This window comes from Larus michahellis, chromosome 6, assembly GCF_964199755.1.
Source record: "Larus michahellis chromosome 6, bLarMic1.1, whole genome shotgun sequence".
NCBI lineage: Eukaryota > Metazoa > Chordata > Aves > Charadriiformes > Laridae > Larus > Larus michahellis.
In genome coordinates, this window is record NC_133901.1 from 23461488 (window position 1) to 23477859 (window position 16372).

Sequence of the window (16372 nt, forward strand, 5' to 3'; positions counted from 1 at the left end):
TGCTGTTTGCTGTTTTAGCAAGTTTCCCTGTTGAATAGCTTCTCTGCTATTTGTAACTTGAGAAGAATGCTAGTATGTTAGTTCTGCGCGTACTTTGTCAGCATTTTATGTATGTATAAAGTCTTGCCCTCGAATACTTTTGGGGTAACTTTTTTCAACTCTTAATCAAGCTATATTCATTAAATATATTAAATTTTTTAAACAGCTGAGCTTGCATAAAATCTATCTTGTAACATTTCAAAAGAAAAGTGCTGTCTAATATTTAACTAGAATTAAATGCTTGGTGTCTGTATTTGTACCAAAAAAACTTCTATTCGCTTGTCCTTCCAAGAATAACTCCCAAAAGACTGAATAATGGTTTTGTTATTACATTTTTGCACTTGATGTGCTGTATATTTAAAGGTGTGTGGAGAAGCATATGAGCTCAGTGTTCTTTATTTGAAATGTTCAGCAGAGAATCAGATGAAGTTTTGGGTTTTTTTTTTCGTTTTAAGTCCTACCTCAACAGCAAAAGCGTTTGCAATAGGAACTCTGTGTGCAAATAATGTGCATGGTGAAAGTTTCCTTTAAAGTGACATTAAGGATGGGATGAAGAGAGAGGGGATGCATGTATCCCTTATGATTTTTTTTTTTTTACTTCCTGTAATGCAGCTTAAAGTAGGAAGATCCTTCCATGCTTTTCTCAGAAGGAGAAAAACAGAGGGGCTTATGCTGCCTGAAAGTGCTTGCTTCTGATATGTACAGCCTTTTACCAGAAAAACTCTGGGGGAAGTATATGATAACATAGAAAATGTGTAAAAAAAAAAAAAAAAAAAAAAAAAAAAAAAAAAAAAAATTTTCCTTTTCAGAAAGTATATCTGAATGTGCTGGATCTAATAAATTTTAAATTACTCCATTCATTTTTTAAAGCGCAAAAGTAAATTATGCATTTAGTTGGTGGTGATCCGAGCTAACAAATTGGTTCAGTGGCTGTAAAAGTTGAACCTAACTTTTGTATGGTCACTGAGGCATTAGGAGACTTTTCTTAACATGGCATTATAGTAATTGGTCTCATGAAAAAAGTGATTTCTTACAAATAATTGAATGTTATTTTTTGCTTGCCAGCAGCAACATTTGGTACTGCATCCGTGAGCATGCCTGCAGGATTTGGAACTCCTGCCTCCTACAGTCTTCCTACTAGTTTTAGTGGCAACTTCCAGCAGCCCACGTTCCCAACCCAGGCAGCTTTCCCGCAACAGACTGCTTTTGCTCAGCAGCCAAATGGTAGGTCTATATGTTTTTAGATGATGTTGGTTAAATCAGAAACGTGGAGAAAATGATCTGTCTGTAAGTTTGCAATAATGGGTGTGTATTTATTTCTATATGAACTTGATAATAATATTGATGAGTGGTTCCCACACTCTGTCTGGGCTCTGTAGTTGAACTTTTCTGACTTGTTTGTATGCCATGACACAGCTGAAACTTTACTATAAACTGATACTAAAATTATAAGTATTCCCAGTCTTAAAGTGTTTTTTTGCATGAAGGATTGTTTTGTCTTCATTTTTGGAGTGCCTGCAGCCACTTAGAACACTTTCTCTAACTTCATAGAACACAGGCAAGAAAAAATTGGAAAGTACTTTGTCCCTAAATTTAAATGATAAAACAACATTGAGAAAAGTGCACATGTGGAAACTGGAAATTGTTTTGTTCCAAACTGTTGAAAATAAAACTAACAAAAAGCTAGCTGCTTTGTTTTTTTACGCTTACATGCCTGGTAGTGTTTTAAGTAGGATCAGTCCTCCTGATTGTGCAGTCCAGGCTTCCACTTATTTTTATGTGGGAGCTGCAGTAAAGAACTCTTTGAAGATTGGTTACTAGTATTAATATTTTTCACTTATCTTTCCAAGGAGCAGGTTTTGCTGCATTTGGACAGGCAAAGCCTGTAGTAACTCCTTTTGGACAAGTTGCAGCTGTTGGAGTATCTAGTAACCCTTTTATGGTAAGTGAGTTGTTGCATGGTATTAACTTCTCTGTGTCTGAAGCGTCATGATCTCTAACAGTTTAGAGACACACAGATTTTTATTTTTTTTGCTTCAAATAAGGGAAGGCAGCACGTGACTTTCCTAAATGCAGTTCATTGTTACGATGGCATGGCATTTGTAAGGCTGTTCAAATGAAAACAGAGGTACTTGTATACCGTGCTCTTACAGTAGCCTAATTTTGGAGAAGCACCAAAAAAAGAAGACTGCAACATAAACAAGAAATATTTCCTAATAGGTTGTTTTCTTTTTTATATAGCCTGCACTTATGACTTCTACAATATGGAAAAAAAAAATCTTAAAGATTTGTCTTATTTTTCTTCTTTCGTTTTCCCCCAGGCTGGTGCACCAACAGGACAATTTCCAACAGGAAGCTCATCAACCAATCCTTTCTTATAGCCTTATAGACACTTTACCCAAAAGAACTCTTATGTGGTCACATAACATCTCTGCGCCTCTTGCACTGTTGTCTTGTTTCACTGATATTAGCTTTAAACACAAAAGAAGTCTTTAAGAAGTAAAAATAAAAGCCTGCATTGTGTACCTTTAAAAAAAAATTTAAAAAAATAAATACACAAAAAACAAGAAAACCAATCCCCCACCAGGTAATAACGTGCAAAACAGAGGGCTGTGGTAACATCCTTGAACCTGTGAACTGGCAGGTAAAAAGTAGCGGTATCATGTATATTAAAATTGGCTAATAAGTTATTGCAGATACCACATTCATTATGCTGCAGTACTGTACATATTTTTCTTAGAAAATAGCTATTTGTGCATATCAGTATTTGTAACTTTAACACATTGTTATGTGAAAAATGTTACTGGGAAATAGATCAGCCACTTTAAGGTGCTGTCGTATCTCTTGGAATGGATGAGCTACATCATTTTAACCATTGGTATTGGAAGTCATGAAGTTAAATTGAAGGTTTGTTCATTTCTCAAAATGTTTTCCTTTCCTAAGAGCTCTTCTATTTATACATGCCTAAATCTCTAATGTTAGAGGGATACCTGTCTGCATAATAAAGCTGATCATGTTTTGCTACAGTTTGCAGGTGAAAAAAAATAAATATTAGAAAAAACAACTGTGTGGCATTATTTCTGTGCAGTAACACTTTATTGGGCTGAAATGTACATATTTTGAGTCTGATACACAGATGAGTTATCAAAAGCAATACACTTAAAGGTGAGTTAAGCTTAAAATTTTTGCATGCCTCACTTGAATATGTTTCTTTATGTCTTTGTGACAAAGCTTGCTGTTCTAGCCCGAGGGAAGTGACCTATCGAACAGGAAAATGCTAAGTGAGCTTGGATTAGTTTGACAGCATGGCTGTGAATCGAAGGACACTGGAAGCACTGAGGAGGGTAGTTACTTCAGAAATGGTTACCTGCAAAAGACTCGTAATTATGGGTAGCTAACGACAGCCTTTGAACAAGACTTAGTTGTGGTAAGAACAGTGTGTGTAATAGCAGGCTACGGTACCACAGATGTAATGGCACTCTTTTTATTAAAAATTGATATATAGTAGTAAGACCTCCTGTGGAATATTAAATTCATTGATTATTTTTTTAATTTACTGGAATGTTTCCTGCCATACTAGAATGGAATTTGTAGGGGGTGGAAACGTCCAGCTTATGTAGTCTGTAATAGTAAGAAGGTTTAAGAAAAAATACAACTCTGTGTCAAAGTAGTTGGTGATGGTGTTGTAAACACAGACATAACTTGGCTTAAGTTCAAGTGTAATACTGGAACTAAGCAAATAATGTAAATATATCGTGAATACATAAACTGCAAGCTTAAAAAAAGGTTTCTGACCGGCCAGAGAGTAAAATTCTAACAGCTTTCAAGATAACAGGAATAAATAAGATCAGATTTTTTTTTTTGAGAAAAGGATGTGCAAGCCCACAAGTGTGAAAATACTTGAAGGTTAAGACATTTTACTTGTAACTGACAGCCTGAATGTTAGATCTCCTTATTTCTAGGGGAGCTGAAAGACTTGACCACTGCTTGTAAAAACACTCTTATGCCAGTGCTTTTGACTGCCTATTGGGGGGTAGTAATTTCTGTATCTTAGCATTTTATTTTTAATTTTTTTTTTAAGATTTGGAGATCCCAAAGCAGCAAACAGGCAGCTTACACAACAAGCTGCTTATAGCAGCATTCCGCACTTAAATGTCTGGTTTTGTCCTGTTGGCATATTTAAAGTTAAAACAGACTTGACGTCTGTCTCTTCCTTCTGATGAGGACTGCTGGATAGAGTATGGCATATAGTTTAATTTCCAAGACTCCGGGAAATTCACTAACTGAATCCTGAGCAATTGAAGGTTTTCAGGATGTTGGTGATGCCCTTGCTTTCACCACTGTTTTTTAGCATAGTATAAATAACTGTAGTTCTTCTCTATTGTTGACCTTAGCTATTTTGGGATAGTAACACAAATGCTGTAGATAGTGGGGGAACTGCAGGGGTTCAGAAGGACTTGTGGAACACTTACATATGCTTATTGCAGGGAACTGGACCAAATCAACCAAACATCTCATCAAGGAGATGAAGAGCCTTGTGGAAGGGGAAAAATCCTGTTCTCTCTTCACCTAAATTGATGTAAATTAAGCTTTGGGCAAGGGCTAATGAGATCAGCATCTACCGAAATTGTTGTTCTGATCCAAAAGAAGCTGATTACTGCTAAGAGATACATAAATGAATTTCAGTATGCAAAGCATGTAGTTTTAGATTATGCTGCAGAAATAATGGAATACCTTATTTTTCATAACTAGCTTGAATGCAGATAAAAAGTTGACAACTTTTACTACATAGGGCCACATCTGTTTAGTGTATGTTTACTAATTTTAAGTTTGTCAGACTCCAGACAAGTAGCTGAAGATCTCATATTGTTTTGTGTCTCCTTTATATTGAGCAGAAACTGACGCTGTGCCTGTTTTGTTGATTAGATTTTTTAAAATAGCTATATTTACAAAATGAATTCTTCACCCATGATTACAAATGTTTTGTCTTGGAAATCTTTGCAGTTGTTCATGTAATTGCTCATGCAACTAGCATAGCTGCCAAAAAGCTATGCTTCCAATAGCTTGTCAGTAGCCTCTTCTGCTTTAACATTAAAGCACTTCACTTGGTAAATTTAGCCTGCTTATACAGAAATTAATTTGGAGACCTTCTAGACCTTTTACTCCTAATATGTCAGCTCTTATGTGTATAAGAAGATGGTGTAAGAGACATCCTGAGTTCTACAAGGCAGACGTGATGCCCACTTTCTGCAGTTCAAAGTTATTTAATGGCTGCAAACTCCCAAGCACTGTGTTGAAACGAATGCTGAGGTAAGAAATTAATTTGAAAAGGGTGGAATTTAGTTGGAATTCCTGAAAGAGAACCATAAATATGATGCAAGTATTCTTCTGTCTTGAAGGGAAAACTTACTGGGGCATAAAGGCAAGCTCAAGCAGCTTTTAAAAGTATGCTTTTAAAAGAATTAGTAATTTTTACTTTCTTGTGAGCTGAATTAGGGAACCAACCATTGGTTACTTCCGACTCTTGGCAAATATGTAAGTTGTGGTAAAGGGAACACAATGCAATCTGCTGCTGTCTAATACAGTTTACTCCAAAGTAGACATTATTGAACACAATTGAAAGAACATTCCCTAATTAGCTTTAGTTATATCTAAACTTTAAGTGGTGTTATTTAAATAAGTATGCCTTGTATAGAAATTGAAGTGTCTCCCCATGGCTTAGAAATAAGAAGTGAGTTTAGGAGGCTTTTCTGCAACCAAAGGTTAAGTGTGCGTGGGTCATGGCAGTTGTCAGACATAATTAATGCATAGGCTTATCAAGCCAGACGCTCAAAGGGAAGGCGAGTCTGTTGTATTAGTACACCTTGAATGAATTTGTGGTAAAGCTGTCACTGCATCGGTAGCAGTTTATCTGTTTATGATGACATGTTTTCCTTACAGTCGTAACTTCAGATTTCTGAGGAGTGCCTTGTCTGTCTGGAATCTGAAATGACTGCATTTGGCCATTTGTAAATTGAAGTGGCAGAATTGCTATGCTGTAGAGCATCGTAGTAATCCACCTTTGAACATTCAGAAGTAGTGTCTTTTGGAAAAAAAAGTTTACTGTTATTTGTTAACTTGCTTTAAAAATGCATGTCACAACTTCCAGCTGAAGTTTTCAAAAGCTTTCTGTGACAAACTTTCCAACAGGTCACCCTGCTGCTCTGGAGCAAGGGCTTCTTTAGATTCCTTAGCAACCTTTGAAGGTTGTACACCTACAACTACATTGCCATTAATTGAAATACTCAGTAGAAGTGAAAGCTCAAACGTGTTCTATTATGAGGTTCCATTGTGAGGTTCAGACATCTGTATGCCGTTGCTTGTGCTTATTGAGCATTAATAGAAGTTTTGGTGTCAGATCATTAAATCTGAGTTGTGTTCAAAAGATTGTTTGGTATTAGATCTACCGGTGAAGAAAACAGGCAAAATGCATCATCCTGTTGGCAAAGCTCTTTATGCTGTAGGCTTGTGAATGGCCTGTTTCACCATTGACCAGTCTTGCTTGATTGAGCATTATGTTTTTCCTAATTAATTGTTCAGATGATGCAGCCTTCTGCACTGTTGCTTGCAGCCATTCTTTTTGTCTCCTTTGTCAATGATCAGTGCTTTCATCAACAACACTGTTATTTCTGCGTTTGGTGGAGATAAAGGTGTATACACTTCTGATGAGGAAAATTCCAGCTATGAACGCGAAGTAGCAGCCATAAATGAGGAACTGGGAAATGGAGGTGGGGAAGAAAGAGAAGGGAGAGTCAAAAACTGCTTTTGCTGTTAGGTAATAACTTAAGGGGTGTCCCTCCACTGCCGCCTTCCCTTTCCTGTCACCCATGCCCCAAAATAATCCCATCTTGAAAGGATTCAGGAAGTCTGCCTGCCTGACTTCACGCTGTAGGAAGTCTGTGGTTGTAAAAGGAGGGGAAGAGAATACTGTTACCTGTGTCCTCTTTCCACCTCAATAAAGGAGGAGGACAGCCGCCCTGCACTTCTTGGCTCTTCTCCGAAAAGATGAAAGCTAGAGATTTGGACCTCATTTAGTGTGTAAGTTTAAACTTGAAATGGGGAATCATGAGATAATTTAATTTTCAGAGTTACAGTAACTTAAAGATGCACCCAATGAAAATATGTAACTTAGAATTACCCTAGTAATAGACCCACAGATTGCTTTTCAGCTTGCTTCCTGCTTCTGTTTATGGTATTTTGACAATAAACTTGTTAATAGGAAGCCTTTAAATAAAAAAAATCCTGAGTAATAAGTAGTTGTCTTTCCCTTATGCTCTATGATAATATTCTTAAAATTATCGTAGAAATGCAAAAATTGGCAGGACTAGAGGACAAGTGGGTTGTAGTAGCTACTGCCAGTTCACTTTACATCAACCTCTTTTTCACGTGAGTAACTGTCCTAAGCTAGCCCATTACCTAATATCTTCCCAAAGGCTAATCTTGGAGTAGAACCCTCTTCTGGAGGAGAGTGGGGGAAATGAGAGCAGCGTGAGTAATGTAGTTTACCTGGGTGCTGATATCTAATCCCAGACCTTTTGAATCTACTACCACAATAGTTAAAATTGTCTGAATCACCAGTGCAACAAAGTTGTTGAAGCCAAACATCAAAGCATAACGCTCCATGCTTAGATTGACGGCAATCTGAAACCTGAAAATGAATGTACAGGTTAACTAAACTGTGGAGAGAATGGACACTTGCAATTTACGTACGGGAGAAAGTTTGGGACCAATTTAATGGGCATAGTGGGTTCTTCATAGGATAAAGCCTCTTCAGTCTTGGCTATTAAGCTTTAACAGCTTCATTTTGCCAGAAATCTCTTGTTTTTCTGGCTTTGGCACTTTAGTGTATCCTACTTATCTTATTTCAGTGGATTTTTTTGCTAAATAAAGACCTGTCTACGTTCACTTGATCATTTAGAGAATACTTGTACATAGGTCATTGAACAGCTAAATGCAGAATAAGTTTCTGTTCCAGTTTGCTGACTTGGAGTAACCTATTGTAATGGTTAGGTCATATAATTTTAAGCGTAGATTTATATAAGCTAGAAATAATGTGTGTTGCTGTCATGACCTATTTAAAAATCTTATTTCTAGGGAAACTTTCAGTAAAATTTTGGTAGACTTAAAAATGTGATGCTGATTTAAATCAGTTTAATTAGAACAGTTGTGTATTATACTTACGTTGCTATTGTTATAAGGAGCATATAGCACGCTTTAAACGCAAGGTAACCAGCATAACAGGCCCAGATGTTGTTGGTAAAGTACATAAGAAACAGGGAACCAGCGTCCATTGCAGAAAAAATTCCCAAAACCAGTTCTCCAGAAAGATCCCAGTTTACTTTGGCATATCCAACTGCCATGGATGTTGCTGAACCTAAAAAGTTAAAAGTAATAATTAAAACTCTGCAACATCATCATCATTCTAGAGCCATTGCCTAATTGTGTAAATGGATCATACCAGGAGCTCTTGAGACTGTTATGGTCACAATGGCATCTGATAATGGTGTGGCTTCTACTTTCTGTTAGTGGTCTGGGAGTCTTGTATTTCTTTGGTTGCTTGGGGTTTTTTGGGTTTGGTGGTGTGGGGGTTTTTTTTGGTTTTTTTTTTTTTTTTTCCTCCTTGCTTACAGAGCCTTCACAGACTGAAGTACTCTGAGAAAGTGCCTCACGCCTAAGGCTGGAGGCAGCAGTGTACGGTCTATTGGTGTTGTTCCATATTCTAACAACTGTGAGCAAAGAGAAGAACAATCCCACCAAGCATTTTCTGCTGAAATATGCATAATGGAGTTTAATTCCTTCACGTAAAGATCTTTATGAAATGAAAATCTGTTGCACTCCCTCTTCCTTCGTGCTTTTTTTTTTTTTTTTTTAGGAAAGTGTCTTTTTCAGTTTCTGGTGAAAAATCTTACGAACTGCCTTTGTCAGTGCTTTATTGACAATCACGTAAAGTAAAAGCCCTTACTTGAGTGTAATATGGTATAAGAAACTCCAGTGCCTTGATATTTATTTATTTTTAAATCTCTGCAATAATGATGTTTACTTTTTCTCCCCATCTCAGTTCTGGAGAAATACTGTCTACTGCTGTAAGAAGGTTATCCAGCTCTGGGTTTTTTGTTTTGTTTTTTGTTTGGTTTTTTAATGCTCCTCTAGCACAGAGGCTCCTGTAGGTTTATGAAAGCTCTTTGAAACACAATATGCTGAGATTAGTAGCTCAAATGCAAAAAGAAGCCTGGTCCAGGCAGGTTATACAGCAGAGAGCATCAGTTGCCCAGATGTTTTCAGGCTGGCTAGCACATTACTGCAAACTGGACTTCATTTGCTGGTTGCATGTGCTCTTCATCAGAATTCAAAAAGGCATAGCAGGCCTACTCCTTTGGTCCATCACTGCTCTAACCAGAGGCTTCTAGTACTGAGAGTGCTTTCCGTACTCTGAAACAGTATCGAGTGCCAGAAGCAAGAAAGCCCTTGGAAATACTGCTCAAACCAGTAGTCTGGTAGTCTGAGAAGTTTTGGGGTGGCTTCAGCAAAATGCATTTTCATGCTGATTGCAGGGAGGAAAACTGAGAGTTCCCTGCAGAAACGTGAGATGAAGCTCCTGGTATGAAGGAGACATAGCTGTGTAAATGTGAGCTTAAAAATGAGGCTCCATTGGTACTGCAGAGCTCTTTAAATTAAGAAGTTGCACTTCAGCCGTATGCCTTCTGTGGCCAAAGAGGAGTGTCATTTGGACGAACCAAGTAGCTATAAGGAGACTCAGAATGTCTGAGGCTGGAAGAGGCCTCTGGAGATCGCCTAGCCCTCCTAAAAGCAGGGTTGGTTAAAGCAAGCTGCTCGGGATGGTGTCGAGGTTTTGAACGTCTCCAGGGATGGAGAGTCCACGCCTCTGGCCAGCCTGTTCCAGTGTTAAATCACTCTTACAATAAAAATGGTCTTGTATGTTTAAGTGGAAGTTTGTTTAAATTTGTGCCCCTTGCCTCTTGTCCTGTCACTGGGCACCCCTAGGAAGAGCCTGGCCCTCTTTCCTCCTTCTGTTCAAGTACTTACGCACATTAATAAGATCCCTTGTTTTCTCAAGGCTAAACAATTGCAGTGCTCTCAGCCTCTCCTTGTGTGGCCCATCCAGAGGCAAACTCATTGATCAGGATACAGATGCAGTCACAGAGTATTTGTTCTGGAGCACTTATCCTGAAATAGTCTTTAATCTACGGTCTAAACAGATCATCTAGAGCAGGGTATCTGTTAATGTGATCTTTTAATTTCTAAAGCACCTAAATTAAGGTGTATTAGAGGGAGGAATAGGCAAGGTGTCATTGAAAAGGGTTTGCAACTGCTTACTTGGGGCTAAATTCATGGTTTAAAAAGAGCTGTGAACTTAAATTCTTGAAACACTTTGGTGGAATAAGGCTCCTCTAAGAAGGAAAAGCTTATATATATTTTTAAGTTTATTTTTGAAGACCCAAGTGATAAAGTTGTGCAGTAAAACCATGCTTTGCAGGCAACTTGTATTGTATATTGTAGGCTGTTGCTGTTGACCTTTGTTCTTGTAGGAAATAAACAGAAAGGCACCAAAGACATTCTGAAGAATGCCATCAGCACAGGATGGGTTAGAAGTAGTTGCTAATGACCTTTTACTTACCTAAAAATGTTGCTATTGCTTCAACCGCTCCATTGTACACTGCAGAGCTGTGAGAGGGGGCTCTGAAGTCCCACAGCACTTGGATATAGTTCAGAACCTGGTTGAAGCCTGCTGTAGCCAGAGCCCACCACAGGGACCAGTAGAGAAGTTTCCTAGAGCTGTAGCAGTCCCTCAGGTCCTTGCTCAGCTGCACCAGGACTCTGAGCACGTGATTCTGGGGCTCGGCGTTATCAGCCTGCGCTTTGGGTGTTGGTCCCCTGTCAGCAGATACGGAGCCTTCGTCCTCGTGGCAGCTCGATGGCCCGTCGGGGCCAACTGAGGCCACGGCGGCTTTATCTGGTGCTGGGGGAGTTGGCGAGACATCCTTCCTGTGGAAGAACATGCTCTTTTGAGGCATTGGGAGGAAAAAGGAACACACGAATGCCAGGGACACGGAAGCCAAAGTAATGGCGTTAAGGTGAAAGTAGGATACGTCTGCTAAGGAAACCAGCAGCTGTCCCAGCACGGCGGCAACGGTGGCCGCAACCAGGGTGATACTTCTGCAATAGCTCGTCACTCTCTGATAGTGATCGGGGCTGACGACGCTGTAGATGTAGGCGTAATAAGCGACCTCAGTGGCTGTCGCCATCCCGTAGAAGAATTCCACCATCTGCATGGCCAGCACTCCATGTGCGAAGAGCAGCAAGAGCCACGTGATGATGAAGCTGATGCCCTGGAGGTGGAGGACGGGCTTGTAGCGCGCGTAGTCTGTAATCAGGAAGACTGGGAAAAGGAGTGCAAGGTAGGAGTATGTCCAAACTGGGAAAATCTGGTTGGTAACCTAGAAGAAAATAAAAGAAAATATTTTTATAAAAATATATTTAAATGTGGATTTTGAAGCTCTTTGACAATGATATTGAAGGAACATAATAGTGGTGACAGAAAACACTGAATTGTGCAGACTTAAACTGCCTTAAATTACAAAACTGTAAACGTACTCCTTAAGAGGCAAAGGTAGTGATGCTAGGCTCTACTACATGAACAGGTAGATTAGCTTAAAAAATAATTCTAGTAAAGGCCCATGAAGAAGGCAGATTTTGATGCGCAGCTGTTTAAAGCAGTTATAACAGTGTTTGTGTCACAGGAAAGTCTGTCTAGCATCAAATCCTATTCCCCAGAGGAGCTGAAAAAGAATGCCTACTTACTTTTCACATGAGTCATTGTATACCTTTGGTCACCTCTCTCCTTTGTTACAACTTGGGGGGGGGAAAAAAAGCATATGCCTCTTACGATGGGGGAACTGGAAATGCACATAGTGAGTGTGTGGCTGTTACTATGTTCACCTTCTATATCTTCTTCAAACATAATGTGTAAGAAGGTAATTTTGGTAAGTTTCTGTTGGCCTTCAATGCATAGATGGTCTGAAAAGAAATTCTTTCTCTTTTTCTAAAACTGATCTGCATTCAGGTTGGAAGATGCTGTTTACTGTTGCCACTAAAGCTCAGAGCTTGCCCAGGCAGCTTGACTACAGCTGTGGGGTTGGATACCCCCATCTTTTAGACACAGTCACAGAAAAAGCTCACTTTGGGATGTGCAAGTTGCCTGTTTTGGGGAGGTCTTATCCAATAATTGCTGGACCTGCTAGGGTATCCATTCATGATCACTCCTTCTCTGCTTAAGCAATTAGACTAGAAAGGAATTGTTTCAAATGCTGGAAGAACGATAGTAGCTGGCTATCTTTTTACTTCTGAACTCGTACAGGAGCGAGTTGCATGGTGAGCAGCAGGTTCACTATATCTTTTGGGGTGACTTGTTTTGTTTCTCTGAACTTTAATTAGAATTTTTAAGTGTTTGACTGAAACTTATAGAATTATCTCACCGGATGTGAATTTAGCTGAAAGAGCCAGTATCTATATTATCCTTATTTTTGAGTTAAGGATTATTGCTGAATCAGAATTAAAGTATCCTATCATGCTATTTGTCTATTTCAGGTACTAAAGAAAAAAATTTCCCTTTGTGGTTAAAGATAATAAAAAGGGGGGAAACAAAACCCCAACAACCCAAACCATGAATACTTTTTTTTGGAACAAACTTTGGTTTTACACTATGCTAGCAGATTCTGCCTTAACACCTGCTGCTGCACATCAAGAATGATTGTTCTTCCTATTAGCTGTATGTGGGTGTACCAAGCTTGTGGTTTCTAATTATATCATTAGCTCCATGACTCAGCCGCTTGTTAACTATGTCCCCTTTTGTTGGGAAGAGTACTCCTGAAGCAGCCTCTGCTGAACAGAGGAGTAGAGCAAGGAAACTTGCAGTGCGTGCTTTTGTCAAAAAAAAAAAACAAACCCAAAACAAAAAAAAACCAAAAAAAAACCACCAAAAAAACCCCAAACCAACAACCACCAAACACCCAAACCAAACTTTTTTTGAATGTGAATCTGACCTCTGGAGGCTAATGAATGCATGGAACAGCCCTGTGATGCAGGTAATAATCTAACAGCTCATAAGAGGAAGTCTGCTTGGTTTTCTTATGATTTGCACTTGCTAAGTCGCTATCAGTGTAATCCACTACATCATAAATATAAAAGAATCTTAGTGTTGCCCCTCCACTGAGGTTCTAGGTGGGGAAAGGAACTAGCTGACCTGATTTTGCTGAAAGTATCAATTTCTTAACCACCAAAGTGGTTTCAAAGTCTTAAGAATGTAGGGACTTTAAAGTTTTAACCTTCTGCATGAGGTGACTCCTTACTCTTTTCCAGAAGCATCTTAAAAATTAGTCTCTAGATAAAATATTCCTGTATCATTGAACACTTAATCTTCCCTTCAGTTATTGCTGTAAGACTTAATGTCTTAAGCATCTTAATTATTACTTAAGAGAATAGTTACATACCTCTTCAATCGTTAGGTTTTTGTCCGGTCCAGTTAGATATGGAGTGAGAAAAGATTCTGATGGCCTCATTGCAGAGAAAAATCCATTTGCACAGATGATCACCGTGGGATAAATCCAGCTACGGCATATGGCTCCCTTCCAGCAATCCATAGTCTATCTTAAAAAAAAAAAAAAAAACAAAAAAACTGCAACAAATTGTGAAAGAATAAGCACACCAGGAATTTTATAAAGATGCTCTTCGGAGCATTCTTTTTACAAATTAATCTGTAAGTTTACTTTTTAACTAACCCTACTTCAGCTAATGTTTCTGTCACTAAACGACCGAGCCATCCCAGATGCAGCTTGTAAATGAATAACTTGGATCAAGGTGCTTTGGTGGTGGTAAACTCCAGTCTCTCTATCATCTATCAAAGGTTGTTCTTAATGACGTACTTAGAATTGAGCGGAGGTATCACAGTGGAAGAATAAAGTTCCATTACGGTCTCACTTCCGAATAAATGAGTAATGAAACTGTGAGATTAGAGCTCGTTCTCAGCATGCTTAAGGAGGCTTTTTGCTGTTGATTGGCAGCCTGGGAGCCAAGTGGAACAACAGAAGTGAAGGCCTTTTTGCAGACAATAAAAGCCACCAACCAGCCAGCTCACAACCCGTTGTGAGCTCGGTTTCTTTAAAATACTCATCATATTTCTTGCACTCCAGTCATTGGAGCAGGTAAAGAAAGATGCAGAAACTGCCTGCTAATGGTACCTGTTCAGACTTAGAAAAGAGGAATCTTGACTTCACCTTCGAAAGTGATGATCAAAAGGAAAAGAATGAGTCTTCTTTCTTTGCTGTAGTTAGCACCAAAAGGAAGCCTGAAGAGATTTGGGTTTTTTTAACTTGCTTGTTTTCCATTAGAAAGTCAATTCCACTCTTCCTGGAAAACAAGTGAAACAAGAATGTTCTGAAACTTAAAAGAATGAAAGCAAAGCACTGACTGATATTTAACCAAGCTGTTACAAGCTATTTCTTTTAAAACGTTGAATTCCATTTAATAGCAGGCACTTTTCAAAAGTGCTTCTACTTGCACTGTGAGATATTGTATTTATTAAAACTTAGCATAAATAGTATACTATTAAGGCAGTATTTCTTTGACCTCAGAGGAACGTTACAAAAAACAGCTCTAACCTTGAAACTTGATTTTAAATGACTGCCTCTGATTATCATCTTTCTCTTACAAATCGTTGTATATAAAATGTAGTCGTATTATCCTTAACTCTAGTTCTGCTTTGAAATCTTTTGGTATCTGTTATCTTTTTCAAAATAAAAATATGCTAAGCCCTGGACTGATCAATAACATCAGCATAGATCTTGCATCGCTTCCAAATGCACTGAGCAAACGAGTGGCCAGCAGGTGAGCAAATGACTCTGAAGGTAAGGAATTACCTGTCAAAGCTGCAGCTGTGGTGCCCTTGCTGTGGATTCATGTGCAGTTTCCTCCTAGGATAAACAACCCTTTAGTATTGGAGGTAGTAAGAAATTTCTGTGTCTTTTAAAAAGTCTCCAAAAAGTTCTTTCTGAAGTTGATAAAATGTTATCAGAATTGAAAAAAGTAATAATCGTAATAAAAATTAATCACAGCTCTTCTTGCTCACAGACGGGCAAGCTTTATCCTTGACAGATTTTGTCAGCAAACTGAGTTCTAATTTTAAGAGCAAGCTTTAAGAATCGTAATAGCTAATGATAAATGAAAACTGACGTGGCAAGAAAGCGACCACTTGATTGCATTTTTGTGTTAATAAATACCTTTAAAAGCTCTGGTCTCCAATTCATAGATAAGACTTAGCACCTATTTTACAGTTGAGACTGATACTGACCCTCCCCTTTGCACTGGGAATTACTTCTATACAAGGACCAATCTGTCACCTAAGGGCAAATGGACAAGAAGCTTCCAAATCTAACTTCTAAGCTAAAAAATTAGAACTGCTTCAGAGAAATGCTCCTGCTTTTTGCCTTCCTTTACCTGTGTTGCTGTGTTGTGGGTTTTTTTGTTTGGTTGGTTTTTGTTGTTTTTTTTGTTTTTTTTTTTTGACTGGACTCCCTACTTTCTTTCAAGGTTCATCAGAGGATGGAGCTGACGCTGAAGCTTGCTGGCGGGATGTGTGTTGACACTGGGAGCACATGCTGTGGCCCTCGCAGGAGGGGCCCCGTGTGGTCCCCAGAGCAGCTTTGTGATCTGACAGCGCCTGGTTGTCTTCTACAGCTACAGAAACTTCTCCCAGTGCTTTGAGTGGGTAGCGCAACCAGGCAGGCAAGTGGTCGGAGAAGCCAGGCTTGCCTCTGTGTTTCATTCTCTTTACCAACTGCTGCTGAGAAGGGAGAACCGTGGGGAAGGTGCTGCTGGGTCTGTCTGCTGGCCTGCTGAAAGGTGGCTGCTGACTAGCATTTCCCTGGTAGCCCACGCAGTGCTTGGTTAATACCTGCTTGCTTTGAGTACAAAGGCACAATTTGTTTGCTGCATTGTTGGCCAGAACTGGCCTTATCAGCTTGCTGAACCGTATCTTCATGGAAGATTTGTGCTTAAACTCACTAATGTTTCAGAGGTAGTTAAGTGTTTTATTTAGAGGGGGATATAGCTATGGGGTGATGTGCTCAGCTCCGGATTTTCGTATTTATGTGGAATCCTTTAGTATGCTAGGAGAAAGATAAGCACTTAATACTAAAATCTGCAAGGAGAGGAGGATTTGTTCCGTTTCCTTTTCCTGCAGGACTAGAGAGCCTGAGGTCGCAGCCTTGCTCATAACCTG

At 39.0% G+C, this 16372-nt stretch overlaps 2 protein-coding genes across 14 annotated transcripts in view; one reads left to right on the forward strand and one right to left on the reverse strand.

The window, feature by feature from the left end:
- AGFG1 (ArfGAP with FG repeats 1) overlaps positions 1–3103 on the forward strand; it is a 37956-nt gene extending 34853 nt beyond the window's left edge. For 8 of the 13 annotated variants that reach the window (XM_074593219.1, XM_074593212.1, XM_074593214.1 and 5 more), the window contains 3 exons: positions 1105–1263; positions 1890–1981; positions 2361–3103. In XM_074593219.1, coding sequence (XP_074449320.1) covers positions 1105–1263; positions 1890–1981; positions 2361–2420 — 311 coding nt within the window. In that variant the 3' untranslated portion in view covers positions 2421–3103. The remainder of the gene's footprint in view (positions 1–1104; positions 1264–1889; positions 1982–2360) is intronic. The other 5 variants (XM_074593217.1, XM_074593211.1, XM_074593213.1 and 2 more) reach the window with 1 other exon arrangement.
- A 3432-nt stretch (positions 3104–6535) lies between these two features.
- Positions 6536–13980, reverse strand: SLC19A3 (solute carrier family 19 member 3). Its single transcript, XM_074590985.1, has 5 exons — positions 13587–13980; positions 10715–11534; positions 8260–8452; positions 7585–7726; positions 6536–6793 (listed from the first exon to the last, which is right to left on the reverse strand). The coding sequence occupies exons 1-5, from the start codon at positions 13734–13736 to the stop codon at positions 6671–6673; spliced, it is 1428 nt and encodes a 475-aa protein (XP_074447086.1). The 5' UTR covers positions 13737–13980; the 3' UTR covers positions 6536–6670.
- Positions 13981–16372: the final 2392 nt, after the last annotated feature.

What these genes read in the sequence shown, in the direction of transcription:
- SLC19A3 (XM_074590985.1), bottom strand. Translation starts at nt 13,736, where the DNA reads ATGGATTGCTGGAAGGGAGCCATATGCCGTAGCTGGATTTATCCCACG. An exon ending in CTCCTTATAACAATAGCAAC is followed by an intron (nt 7,727 to 8,259) that starts GTAAGTATAATA and finishes ATTCATTTTCAG; the next exon opens with GTTTCAGATTGCCGTCAATC. An exon ending in GATTAGATATCAGCACCCAG is followed by an intron (nt 6,794 to 7,584) that starts GTAAACTACATT and finishes TCCATTTCCCAG; the next exon opens with TTCCTCATTTATGGCTGCTA.